Genomic DNA, 14,502 nt, shown 5'->3' with positions numbered 1-14,502 from the left:
TTTACTGAACCTTCTCAGTTAATTTTTGTAAAACTGCAATACAAAAGAAATATGCAATGTATTACATTTTAGATATATAAACTACTTTAGCAGTTTAAATTCCTGTAAATACACTCAGTTACATTACAAGAAATAATCATCAAACAAAATGCAGCACGTTCACCAACACAACAAATATGAAGCTCAACAGTGAACTTAATTAGCCTTAGCATCCTAAATAGCCTCACGCTAGCGGTTAGCTTCGCAATTAGCATTATTAGCACGGTTTTAAAACTTGAAAACAGCTCCCTCCAATGCTACAAAATAAAACGGAGGGGTAAGAAACAACAATAAGAACCAACTATGCTTATACTCACTGTTGGTTCCGCTCCAGGATTTTTAAGCAACTGACTCTCTGTGGTATAGCCTGCTGTGCTGTATGTATGCACACTGAAAAACCTGGGTATATAACTGCAGTAACGAAAAACCACCACAAGGGGCAACTATTACAAACTCACTGATTCAGAACAAAAACTAAACATGGTTATCAAAACGTTCTGAAAACAGCAGGTTACATAAGCATTCAGCTTCTGAGTCAGCACTTTAAAGAACCACCTTTCCCTGCATTTACTGGCCTCTTTACTTGACTTCCCAACTCTGCATTCCCACAGCATGATGCTGCCACCGCCATGTCCCATTGTGGGACTGTTGTGGTACCAGTTGATGTGTGTGTTAATCACCACAGAACATAGTGTTTTACATGAAGGCATAAAGCTTAATTGTTATCTCATATGACCAGACAAAATTTAAATTTTAAAACTGGCTTTGTCTTCATTACTCTTCCATGAAGGTCAGATTTGCTGTAACAGCTTTGAAACTGGTGACCCGATAATTCAGTCAGACAACAGGGGCGGTTTAAAAGGTTTATTGAATAATAGGTGTAGCAGGATAGGAAACAGGGTGGACCACACCCTGAAAGCACTGTAAAGGAGAGAGAAAAGTTAGTGGCCGAGACAAACTCCTCAGATGCCGGGAAGTTGCGCTGGTCCTGATTAAGTGATCCACGGGCTCCAGGTGTGCATGTGACTTTAACGGGCAACAGAATCGCCTGTGGGGCTAAGGCAGAAGGGGAATCCGTAATCCGGGCTTGGCTCATACACGCTAATGAAGAGACAGGCAGAGGTTTTCAAAGGGCTCAGGCAAAACAGGCTTGCTCAGAGGGCGAGTCAGGTTTTCGACATTCAGAATCCGAGAGCCCGACAAGAGCAAGGCAGACAGGCAGAAATCCACAAACCAGAACTGGTCGATATCAGACAGGCAAACCAAGAACGTTATAGGGTCTGCTCACACGATGGCTTTCAACAATCTGGCAGCAAGACTAAGTGAGAGGCAGGAATATATAGTCAGGTTCACAGGTGTAGCGACACCCATAATTGGAGCCGCTGCAGGTGTTGCTGCTCAGTGCTGATTGCAGGCGCTGTGCAGAGCAGGAAGGGAGTGACGTCACTGCAGGCAACTTTCAACCAGGACAGACAGAGGCGCTGAATATTACACCTAAACGCTTTTCTGAGTGATGGCCTTTTTGCCTGGCATATCAGGTTTAGTGGATCATGTTTTGTTGTGCACTCATACCATACTCGTCCTGTGTGCAGAAAATAGATAGAAAAATGCTCTATGAGATGTTCAAAGACTGGGATCTTGTTTTACAACCTAAAACAATTGTCTGTGGTCTTCCTAGGTCTTCATGACAATGTTCGTTCGCCGGTATTCTCTAACAAACCTCTGATGGTTGAATTGCATACAAGTTGTCACTATTTACTGACTTCTACACACAGTTGGTTACAGTGGAACCCAGAGTAAAAGGGGCTGATTACAATTGTTTTAAATTTCACTAGATATCTACACTTGGGTTTCTCTTCGCAGAGCTGGAGGAATCAAGGCAAAAGTGTCCCCCTTGCTGGTACTTGTTTGCCAAGAAGTATTTGATATGGGACTGCTGCCCCTGGTGGCTAAAGTTAAAGGAGTATGTGAAGTTAATGGTGATGGATCCTTTCCTGGATCTCGGGATCACCATATGCATTGTGCTGAACACCCTGTTCATGGCCCTGGAGCATTACCCCATGACTGATGAGTTCAACACCATGCTCTCAGTGGGCAATCTGGTAAGAGGCTCTTTGATGATAAGAACAGGAACATTTCCTGCATTTAACCCACTTTCTCTCAAGTGCTGTCAGGTGGTAGATTAGTGCATAGGAACAGGCTGAAGAGGAAAATGGTTTTCATACAGCTATTGTATTTCAAACACTAAACATGAATGTTTTTTTTAGCCTCCACACTGATACTGTGTCAAAGAGGCTGTTGACAAATTTACCTCACAAGTAGCAATGTTATATTAGGAAAGGGGGGCCCATTTTGTGCACTTGTATGTTGATATTTTCTGGTAAAAGATAATTATACACTGGAAGGTCAATGTCATAAGGTTTAAAAAATATGTTAACTGCTAAAGATTCAAAAGAAGATATCATCAACCTTTTCAAATGCTAGGCATGTAGCGATAACATCTGGTGGGCATGTGGCGAGCAACCACATTAACGGGATAGTTGGAGTCAGATATTTTTAGGACATTGTAGTTTATATCTTACATGCAGAACATACCCAACAAGCAAATTGCTACAAATATTTCTTAACGGTATCTAAATTGCCCATAGACCTTTATTTGGTAATTGGTCTAAACGTGAAAGTTTAAACTTTGTTTTAAATTGTCAGGAATAAAACTAAAGACCTATTTTAGCCAAAACTTAGAAACATTTGAAAAAGAGGCATTTGGCTGGGGTAGAGTCTTGAGCACATCACCCCAGCTTTAAAGTCCTTACACTGGCTTCCTGTATCTCAGAGAACAGACTTTAAAATACTTGTTACTCTATAAATCACTGAATGGCGTAGTGTGCCTAACCCACTTTGACATTTTTAAGATTAGAGTTTGTTTCAAGAGGGTTGAAGTCTGTTTTAGTCTTGGCCACTTTCGGACTAGCTATTGCCGTCTACCTTGGGAACCAACTAATCTGGATTTGTACTTAATAAAGACATGAAGAGATGTAGTTACTGCAGATAAGATATTGTCTCCTTACAACTTTTAACATTACCTCACTTCAGGTATACTGAAGTGTGCCTTACCACGCTTTCTACTCTCCTAGCCCCAAGTCGCAAAATTCTACTGAGTGGTTCTCTTTTATATTGTTCAAGGCAGTAACTTTATCCCTTAATTTCTTATTAGCAGTTCTTGGGTTGCATGTTTAAAAACAATAAAGTGCTATTGATCTGTAAACTTTTTGTTGGCCATGAACCCTAAAAGGTGACTGTTGTATTCTCAGATATAGATGTGCGATTAAAGGATTTCTAACATATTTTCCCTCCGTGTTTTTCCCAGGTTTTCACAGGGATCTTTACAGCTGAGATGGTGCTGAAGCTCGTCGCCCTGGACCCCTATTACTACTTCCAACAGGGCTGGAACATCTTTGACGGCGTCATTGTCTGCCTCAGTCTGATGGAGCTGGGCCTTTCCACTGTAGAGGGACTTTCTGTCTTGCGCTCTTTCAGACTGGTATAAGAAATATTTAGCTCTCAGATCATGTAGCATTTGTTTTAGCTTTGCACTGATGGTACTTAAAACATATAAATTATTATTATTTTTTTTTTCATCAGTTAAGAGTCTTTAAGCTGGCGAAGTCCTGGCCCACTCTCAACACTCTGATCAAGATCATTGGTAATTCAGTGGGCGCCCTTGGAAACCTCACACTGGTGTTGGCCATCATTGTCTTCATCTTTGCGGTGGTGGGCATGCAGCTGTTTGGCAAGAACTACCAAGACTGTGTGTGTAAGATCTCCTTTGACTGTACTCTGCCCCGCTGGCACATGAAGGACTTCTTCCACTCCTTCCTGATTGTTTTCCGGGTTTTGTGCGGAGAGTGGATCGAGACCATGTGGGACTGTATGGAAGTGGCTGGGCAGCCTATCTGCATCCTGGTGTTCATGCTGGTCATGGTCATAGGGAACCTGGTGGTAAGTTCAATGACAGTGACAACTGCTGTGTTCATTTTGACTCAATCTTGCACCATGCGCTTGCTTCCATACGCACTTCTGAACCATGTCAATAATTATCTGTTTTTTTTAACTTATTCTCAAACTCAAGATAACTTAGAATGTGAGTTTTAGGCAATACTGAAATTGCAATCTCATGCACAACATACATTTACCTCCCTTCAAGTGACAGTTTAGGGTCTTTGAAATGAGGTTCTGCAGACAGGCTGCAGTAACTCTCTGGGCATCTTCAGATATCTACCATCTTAAAACATCCTCAATCTCAAAGTCCAGAAAGCTGTTTATTTTAATGATTTGAATGCCCATTTAAATCATCTTTAAGTTTACAATAGATTTGTATTTACCATGGGAAACATCACTAGGAGGCAGCATGCCACCTGTGACTATATAAAACCTGATGTGAAAAGATGTAATTTTGTGAAAAAATGTTTGGCTTTTGCTTGTGTGACTGAGTAGTAAGCAGCATTTGTTTACATTTTAAGGAAACAAGAAGAAGCTTCATCAGATACAAATTACATGTGGTTGAACTGTGATATGCACAAACGTGTAATGCTTATTCTCTCCTTGTAGTTTTAAAACATTTAAAATAATCTTCAATTAACCACTGTGGTCTGTAACAGCAATATTCTTTGGACAAAGACTGTAAACAGGAAAAAACTGTAGGATGAGCATCAAAAGCCATTTTTTTTCACACATTAAAATTCTGTTGACTCGAATATGATTTAGAACACATTTGTCTACATAACGTCCCAAAGCTTGCAGTCTCTATACACTATCAGCTTGTCTTCAATTCAATTCAATTTTATTTATATAGCTGCAATTTATGAAACATGTCATCTCAAGGCACTTTCCAAAGTCAAATTCAATCAGATTATACAGATTGATAAAAAAAAAAAAAAATCCTATCTAAGGAAACTCAGTAGATTGTCTTGGCAAGCAGCATTCACTCCTGATGGAGCGTAGAGCTACAGGGAGAGTCGTCTGCATTGTCCATGGCTTTGCAGCAATCCCTCATACCGAGCAAGCATGAAGTGACAGTGGAAAGGAAAACTCCCCTTTAACGGGAGGGAAAAACCTCCAGCAGAACCAGAACCAGGCTCAGTGTGCACGGTCATCTGCCTCGACCGACTGCGGGTTACAGAAGACAGAGCAAAGACGCAATAAGAGAGAGAAAAAAAGCACAACATATCATGGCATTGTCGACCATGAAAATTAAATGAAAAATGCTTAATCTCCGCTGCAGTCCTCACCCCATGTTACAGCCATATCCAGTTCCTGTGTGTTTGAGAAGGCACACATACCACAAAAATCCAGCCTGCAGTCAATGTCATCGACTCCCTACACTAAAGAAAACATTTTTATTTTTTATCTTGGTAGACAACATCTGGTCAGGTTCCAACTCAGTCAATAATATTAAACTAAATAATACTTCAGATATAAGTGGCAGATTTTTTGCAGCATTTCTCTCAGTTTTAACAAAGACACATTACTGCTTATGCCCCTGGCTGACCAACTGTGGTAGTCTATAGTTTGTGTGACCAGCTTATAAAGCAGCTGTAAACACTGGGAAATACTTTAGACTTGAACAGCATTTAGTAGTTTCTATTGCATTACAGTTTTATATCCAGATGTCCTTATGGCCTTACCGCTGCCATGTTAGGTCAAAAACCTAATCAAAACAGTGCTCTTATTGGATTTATTGCATAGAAACCTTCTCTACATGATAATCATGGGGAAGCAGTCTATCTAAGGGATAATCCAGGATGCCTGGGGCGACAAGAGGGCGTTTATCACAAATCATCTGCTTGTGCTTCCCATCATGGACTGGCTGAGCAACTAAAGATGATCCTTATCAACTGTGCATATCACCAGAGAGATGTGCACAGGAAGAATGAGCGTGCAAACAGCCCACACACAATAAACCAGTAGATTACTTTTGAGCTATATGCTTTAAACCTTGACTTGAGGGGGGCTGTAACTGCTGATCCTATGGGTTTTGAGCCAATGTTGTTGAATATCCTTCTGAATTACCAGCCAGGATTTACTAATGTTGACAAATATATAGTACAGGTCTGGTGTTATTCTTACTTATCCTTTTGTACAACGGCTGTTTCATGCTGTGCTTTTACATAAGAATTGCACAGTGCCTTTTAAATATATTAATGTACCCTGTGCTTTGTCACATTTTGTTATATTGCAGTGATAAAACTGACCTTTTCCACATTCTGCTTTGCCAAGTAGATTTTCCAAATCTTGTCACAGAATCTCAATTGGACAGGGCCATTCTAACACATTAATATGCTTTGATCTAAACCACTCCATTCATGCTCTGCCTGTATGTTTAGGGGTGTTTGAGGGGGGGGGGCTGCTTTTTACTGTTATTTAATTGTATTCTTTTGGCACCTGTGGCCTTTATTTGAGAGTAGGCTTACAGGAAATGGGGTTGAGAGAGGGGAACCATCTGGCAAAGGTTCATGGGCTCTACCCTTGTGCCACCACCACACCCTGCCTTGGTTTTTAAAGCTTTTAACCAAGTTTTCATCCACAATCGCCCCGTATTTAGTTCCCTCCATCTTTCTCTGTCGCTGCAGAGGATCGCCTCACCTCAGTATGATGCTGCACTGCGTTACATCACCATGGAGATTGTGTGTTCAGGGTGATGTGGAGGGTTGGTTTGGGTTATGATCTGGCCTGTCTGCTGTCTTCATCCTGTCACTCCTCCCATGCTATGTTAACTACGCTTCAAGCACTGCACCTGCAAGCCTGTCTCTCTGCTGCCCTGCAATCAATTTTGTTCCACACACCTGTTTCCTGCTCTTCTTAAGCTCTTCACAGACAGTCAGTGCCAGACTATTGAAGGCTTTCAGTGAGTAGTAGTTCAGTGTTCTCAATGCGTGTTCTGACAATGACCACATTTTCTGGATTTTCTCTGAACGACGACCTGGGCTGTTCACATGACTACAAACCTTGCCTCTTGGATCTACCTGCCTTTCTGCAGGATCTCTTACTTGATCCTGCAGAAGATCTCTTATTGTCATCCTGGTTTTTGCTGGTAAAGCTTTTTACAAAACACAACAGCATGTCCAGTTTGAATTTTTGGTCTCCTGCCTCTCTGCTGCATTACACCATGTAGATCATAGGTTTTGCTTTTAACTGTGTTCTTTAGTTTCGACAATACTGTTGGATCACTCATTTTCTCTGGTCTCTAGTAATAAAGTGTTTTCCAAAGACAATCGGTTGCATATTTTGTTATTTTTTATTTGAAAACCATCTAGCATTTTTCTAAACATTGTGTATTACATACCCTCCCTCCAAATGCATTTAAGTTTGTGGTTATAAAGTGGGAAAATCTTGGAAAAGTTCAAGGCCTATGGATGTTTTTTGCAAGGATTTTAATGGTGAATAATCATCTGAGTGTTTTGTTTTAACCAAGCGTTGAATCCATGTGTAAAATAACATGTTTGTCCTTCCACAGGTGTTGAATCTTTTTCTTGCCCTGCTGCTCAGCTCCTTCAGCTCCGACAACCTCTCCGCTCCGGAAGAAGATGGCGACTTGAACAACATTCAGGTTGCCATCGGCCGCATCCACGGCGGCATATCCTGGCTCTTTCGGAGTGTTGGGGACTTCTTCAGCCATGGATTGGGAAGTCAAAAGCAGAAGGCCAAAGAGGCCAGTCAGGCTGAGCAAATAGTTGGAAACCACATAGAAAGCAACGGAGGAATTATTGGAAGCTATGGAGAAAAGTACATAGTTCCTGAAGAGGATAGTTACATGACCAACCCGAAACTGACTGTTATTGTTCCCATCGCTCCTGGAGAGTCAGATGTGGAGTTTCTTGAAGAAGAGAACTCAGAGTCATCAGAGGATGAAGACAACAAACCAGTAAGCTCAGATTCTCTGTCATCCTATATTTTGTTCTCAATAGAGTTTTTCAAGAAAATAGGCTTTAGCTAATTTCAATGCTCTAATTTGCTTAATGAACTTTAATTCAACACTAAATGGCATCTATATTGTTTTTGCTGTGTTGGTGTATTTTGCTTGCATTATTTTGGACATCAAGGCTGCTGTGGTTTTGTGACAATATTACTGTTGATGAGGTGTTCCGATCAATTGGCCAACGATTATGATGCCATAATAAATGTTTGTTTTTGTTAAATTAGTTTAATAATTAAATCTCAGGGGAAAAAATTAGTGAACATATTTATTTCTCAATAATTAATACATTTGCTTGGATCTACAAATGAACTTCATGAAATGTTCAACTTTTGTAACTGTCGCTTGGCACTACAGCCATTTATCTGGATCAGCTGTAAGGTGTGTCGTTAAAATGATGATATTCTCTTTGCTGTGCCCTTGTCAGTAATATAGGATGAACCCAGTTGTATATTTCTTTTGTAGAATAGTCTTTACCGCAGTGGCGATAAAAGCCATTAGTCACTGTCATCTGTCTCTCCCTGTGTATCGATCCCATAAGTGACTGAAGCTGTGTATGAATCAAATTCAGGGAATTATTTTAATGCAACAGTATCAGAGAAGAAAAAGACTACAATAAAAACTTACTTTATCCCGCTTTGTAATCCAAGCCGGAATACATTTGCAATGTGGAAACGGAATAGATCTTCTCTCTGCTCTCTTTGCTGTGACTGCAGACAGGGGTTTCAGGACGAGGCAGCTGCAACTGCCTGTTAGACAGCGCCTGGGGAAAGGGAAGGGGCTGACAGCAGCCCTTGCTGCTGATCTGCATAACGATTGGTGCTTTAACGGGAAGTCACCAATAACAGAAAAAAGTAGATTGATTCGTAGCCATTCACTTTTTTGAAAAACGTTGCTAGATCTGAAAAGTCACTAAATATGTAGACAAAGTCTAGATTGGCAGCAGTGATCAAGGTAAGGCAAGTTTATCTGTATAGCACTTTTCAGTAACAAGATGATTGAAAGACCAGGCACATCCACAGATTAGAAATTTTTTCTACATAGTGTGACATTTACTCACACTAAGGCTTTCAATAATCTGTTGAGGAGTTTGTGGCTGGAAGGAACAGGTACCAGGTGAAACATGTCAGTGGCATGAGTGAAATTAGGAGTCAGAGGTGTGCTGAATGAGCTTGGTTGTCAGTGAACATGAACAGTCAAAGAAACGGGGAAGCAGAAGGGCAGGATCAATGACTGAACAGGAGTTTGACTGTATAGGCTGGTGCCCCATTGATGACAGGGTGAGAAGAGGGCATCTGGAGAATTGCACAAGTCTAGAGAGGATGTGATGTTTTACCTGTGACACATGGAGGGTGGAATTAATGCAGGGAGCCTGGGGAGTTGCAGGCAGTTAATCACTTTGGAGATGAGAAATGGACCAATGAAACACAGGGTAAGTTTCATGCTAGTCCATCTTGAGAGTGATCTTGAGAGTTCTGCTCTGTCTTCTGTAACCCCCAGTCGGTCGAGGCAGATGACCGTTCATACTGAGCCCGGTTCTGCTGGAGGTTTTCCTTCCTGTTAAAGGGGAGTTTTTCTTTCCACTGTCGCTTCATGCTTGCTCAGTATGAGGGATTGCTGCAAAGCATGGACAATGCAGACGACTCTCCCTGTGGCTCTACGTTTCTCAGGAGTGAATGCTGCTTGTCGGGACTTTGAAGCAATCAACTGGTTCCCTCATATAGGAAATTTTTGACCAATCTGTATAATCTGACTGATTCTGACTTTGTAAAGTGCCTCGAGATGACATGTTTCATGAATTGGCGCAATATAAATAAAATTGAATTGAATTGAAAATGTCCCCAGTGGGTTGCTATTCCCTCTGACCCACAATGTATTGAGGAGCTGAAGTACATTAATGGTTGGCTGACATGGAGTATACACCAGGCCTGAGAGACTGTTTCTGACCTTTTTCCGGATTTGTAGGCACCGTAAGGCTGCTGCATTAATAGAGGCTACTGTGGACTCTCACTTGGATGGCGAACACCAGTGGATAGAATTCCATACACAGTCTGTAAAAGGCCCAGACCAGTGGTACTGGATGGATGGGAGTTGATGGTGTGCTTGACCCATGGGAGATTCTGTGAACACTTGGTAGTATTTTTTTCGGAAAATGTGCAAAGCATGATTTCCATGTCCTGATTCAACCTCTCTGTCTGACTATCAGTCTGTGGGTAGAAAGAAGAAGAAGGCTCAACTAGATGCCAAGCAGGTCACAAAACTCTCTCCAAAACTGTGAGACAATGTCACAGGGTATTCCATTAAGAAGGAACATCTTTTGGGCCAGGATCCATTGGCAGAATATAGTTTTTTTTTTCAAGGTAAGCAGGTAAATCATCTTGGAGAATCCATCAGCTAGGGTCAGGATAACCATGTGGCAATCACATGGGTATAGAACTGTGATAAAGTCCATGACTGCCAGCTTTACAGATCTAGGAAGGATGAATCCCTCCTTGTTACTGTTCTGTTATTGGCAGAGGGTTCCAAGGTCCTGCAGAGCACATCTGGCTTGATATTCTTGGTCCTGGGTATAACAGACAAGTTGAATTTGAAGCAACTAAAAAAATAATATCAATCTTTCCTGACGTGGGTTCAGTCTCTTGGTGAACTTAATTTATTCCAAATTCTTGTGGTCCTTCCAGATGAGAAAGGGTGTCTCTGTTCCTTTTAGCCAATGTATCCAGTCTTTTAAAGGCAGTTTGATGTTTCAGGTTTCCAACATCATACTTCCTTTCTGCAAGTTCTTAGAATAGAAAGCATATGGGTGAACATTATTGCTTCTTGGACTGAAAAAGACTTCCACACCAATATCGGATGTGTCCACTTTAATGATGAGCTGATGTCTAAGATTTGGATAATGAAGAACTAGAGCAGATACACAATGTTTAGCTAATGTTTTGAATGCCTGATCAGCTTGTTCATTCCAGGTTGACTTGGATTTGGAAGACATGAGGGCAAGAAGAGGAGCAACAACTCGGCTATAGTTCCTAATAAACCTTCTACAAAAGTTGCCATCACCTAGAAATCCCTGTAGTTGTTTCATATATGTGACTTCCAACCAACTAGTCACTGGCGAGACCTTCTCAGGGTCTATGGAGATCTGATATTGGGAAATAATAAAGCCAAGAAATGACATTGTGAAGCAGCGGAACTCACATTTCTCTGCTTCTGTGAATAACTTGTCCTGGACATGCCAATAATGACTGACCTGAGGTGCTTATTGTGGGGAATGATGATCTTTGTAATTCAAAATCAATCTCACCCTGAGTCAAGAATAGTCTGTTTAGGATCTCCCATTAAGACTAAGCAAGGCTCATGGGCTGACTAGACCTAAACTTGTGCTGATGAGAGACACAGAAGACAGTTGGCTGATTTTATTGCAAAACAAGAGGTGGTGGGAGTTCCAGAACGATGTATGCACTTTGGAGCAAATAAGAATATAAGCTTTAAAAAAAATTCTGAAAAGTGTGGCTTAAATTTGTACTAACACCCCACGGTGCTTCTGCGTGAAATACACCTAATGTGTATAATTTGATCTAAGTATATTTCCAATACTTTCCAATACTAAGCATCATGAAGACCAAGGAACACAACAGGGATAAAGTTCCAGAGGAGTTTAAAACTGGGCTCGGGAGTTGTTGTCGTTGAAAGAAAAAAGACATAAGAGATTATCAGGAGAGAGACATGAAAACTGAACTTTTTGACCTGTATGTAAAATGTTTTGTTTGGAAGAAATCTGACATGGCACATCTCCCTAAACACTCTACTCCCCTGGTAAAGCATGGTGGTGGTGGCAGCATCCTGCTGTAAGGATGCTTTTTTGGGAATTGCTGGTCAGAATTAAATGGAGCATTGATAAAGCTAAGGCAGGGAAATACTGAAAAAAAACTTTAAGACTTGGCTTACAGCAGGACAAGGCAGACAATCCCATGTTTTGGATCAAAAATCCTTCATTTATTAGAATGCCCCAGTTAAACTCCAGTGAATCAAATTCTGAATCTTTTATGTAGACATGGAAATTGATGTTCACGGATGCTTTTAAGGCAACCCTTCTGCTTAAGCTATTTTGCAAAGAATCCTGGCAGGAACTTTTGTCTCCAGATATGAATGGTTGGTAGCAACATACCCAATTATTCACAAAGAATCTTAAGACCAAAAGTAGCTCTTAGTGACATCATTTTAGGAAAAATCTTAGAATTTCCCAAATTCTATGATATTTCTTAGAATTTCACCTCTGTAAGATTCAAAAAGCATCTTAGGCCTTAAGAGAGCTCCTAAAGTGAAAATATTAGGAGTAGTGAGAAGGACCTTTAGAAGACGTCTGAAGCAGGAAGATGGTGGAAACAAAGAGAGCCGATTGGCTGATCTACCATCTAACAGTGGAGAAAATGAGCACATTAGATCAGAATCAGAAATACTTTAATAATCCCAGAGGGAAATTATTTTCATTACACGCTCCAGATATACAACATAGACTTCTTTAACAATCATACAATTATTAATATGTCGATAAGGTAATGTTTATTATCCCCAACGGGGGATTTTAATTAGTTTCAGTGGGAGGATGGGTTAAAGGTGCTCTAGCATCGCAATTTTATTGAGGATAGATAAATAGGAAAATATTGGAAAAAAAATTACGAAAAAATATAGTAAAGAGGAATTTTAATATCTGTAGCCTGTAAAATGCTTACAACAATAAACATTTTAAGAGAAATGGGAAAAAGTTGCAGAAAAAACATACAAAACAAAGCACACTCCAGACAAGATAAAGTACAGTAATATACACTCTATGTAGATAGAGGAAAGACGTAAATGTTAAGAACGGAATATACAGACCCAGAATTCGAGCCAGAAAAAAGTGTGTATGATTTAAAAATGTTTATTAAAAACTAAACTGCGGCAGGCTGCGGCAGCATCTATGGCAGGAACCTTTGAAAGCAGAGACAGCTGGTTAGTGACCACGTTTATCTTGCAGTGAGGACTAGTCACAAACGTAATGGTCACTAACCTTTTCTCTGTGCTCAGTCCGGGGGAAACCACAAGTGTAGGTTTGAGCCGGCTGACTGTCGTGTTAACGTTGTTAACGCAACTCAGGAAGTCCCAGAACGGAGCTCTTGCAGGTGAACAGTGGTCAGGGAACAGGAAGAGGGTCAGAACCATTGAGACTATCACAGGCAGGATGATCAGGAGGGCAAACTAGAAGCTGATGTTGGGGACGAGGTCCGAGGTCAGAGCCAGGTGGACAGATGTCCGATGAAGCGCCAGAGGGAAATCCATGACAAGGTCGGGGCACAGTTCAGGGTTCAGTACACAGGCAGGCTTACGATCAGAACGGGGTCAAGCAGGCTCAGATGTCAGGTAGCAGGTCTAGCCCGGTACATAGGCAGTCCGAGCAGGCAGGGGTGAGACAGGGTCCGGATCGGGCAGAGGTCAGGTACATCAAACGGGCAGTCAGGTCAGGCAGGGATCAGGCAGGCTCAGAGGTCGAGTGGCAGAACAGGTCAGGAAACAGGCAATCAGAAGTCTGGATACAGAACGCTGGAATAAGTCTCACCGGATGGCTGGAAATAATCTGGCACTGGTGCCTGGTCTGAAGGCTGGTTATATACTGGCAGGTGCAAGTGGATCGGGTGAGAGGTATTTAGAAACAGGGCGGAGAAAGTGTGAAGGTGTGTAGAGTGAGTAATCAGACCAGCATCAGTGCCGAGATCATGACAGTAAAACAGTTGAAAAAGTATTTGTTGTACAAAGTCAGTATCCTAAGCCTAGATGGTCATATAAAAATTCACTTTGTGACGCTGTCTCCTTTCTGGCTTTTGATTCTGACTTTTCAGGCTGGCGCGTAAAAGTCCACCTCTTTGCGCCGTGATTTAATGCTACTCAAATCTCCTTCCAGAGCTGCGCTAACAGATGCGCTGCTCCTCTGTCCAGTTCAATTTTCTCAACCTTCTTTTCTTCATTTTATGTCGGCCGTTTGGCCAAATCAAAGCACCTATACAAGCAGGCAATCCCCGTAAAATGCTGACAGATGAGAACACATTAATATCAAATAGACGAAGTAGTAAAGTGACCAGTGTGGTGAGTAAACATAACAAGCAAATCAAAATAATCACGATGATGTAAATGCAGTACATTCAAACATTTTGATGCCGTGCCAATTATTTAATGTAGCTAAGTTTCATCATCATGTCACACATTTCTTAATCCAGTCTTATCTGTTAATTTCTTCTCCTCTGAACACAAGGAGCACATTTGTGTTGTTCTTTGTATCTTGTATCAACCAATCACAGCTCTTAGAAGAAAGCATGACACCTAGCAAAGGGGTCAACCACATCTCTTCACAAAGATTAAAAAAATTATGTTGTGTATTAACTCAGAGTTGATCCCAGCAGTTATCTGAATCAGTTAAGATAAAACTCCTTGACAGGAATTTTTAGTTTGAGATAAGAGCC

General features: G+C 41.2%; 1 protein-coding gene across 1 annotated transcript in view; it reads left to right on the top strand.

Moving 5' to 3' along the window:
• Positions 1 to 14,502, top strand: part of LOC105930265 (sodium channel protein type 4 subunit alpha B) — a 64,093-nt gene that overhangs the window by 33,295 nt on the left and 16,296 nt on the right. Inside the window, exons 15-18 of the mRNA XM_036137994.1 lie at positions 1,903 to 2,141; positions 3,407 to 3,580; positions 3,682 to 4,038; positions 7,553 to 7,960. Coding sequence (XP_035993887.1) covers positions 1,903 to 2,141; positions 3,407 to 3,580; positions 3,682 to 4,038; positions 7,553 to 7,960 — 1,178 coding nt within the window. The remainder of the gene's footprint in view (positions 1 to 1,902; positions 2,142 to 3,406; positions 3,581 to 3,681; positions 4,039 to 7,552; positions 7,961 to 14,502) is intronic.

The sequence above is a fragment of the Fundulus heteroclitus genome, chromosome 6 (genome assembly GCF_011125445.2).
Source record: "Fundulus heteroclitus isolate FHET01 chromosome 6, MU-UCD_Fhet_4.1, whole genome shotgun sequence".
NCBI lineage: Eukaryota > Metazoa > Chordata > Actinopteri > Cyprinodontiformes > Fundulidae > Fundulus > Fundulus heteroclitus.
Note: the sequence above shows the minus strand (reverse complement) of the source record. Positions and strands in the feature narration are given on the sequence as shown.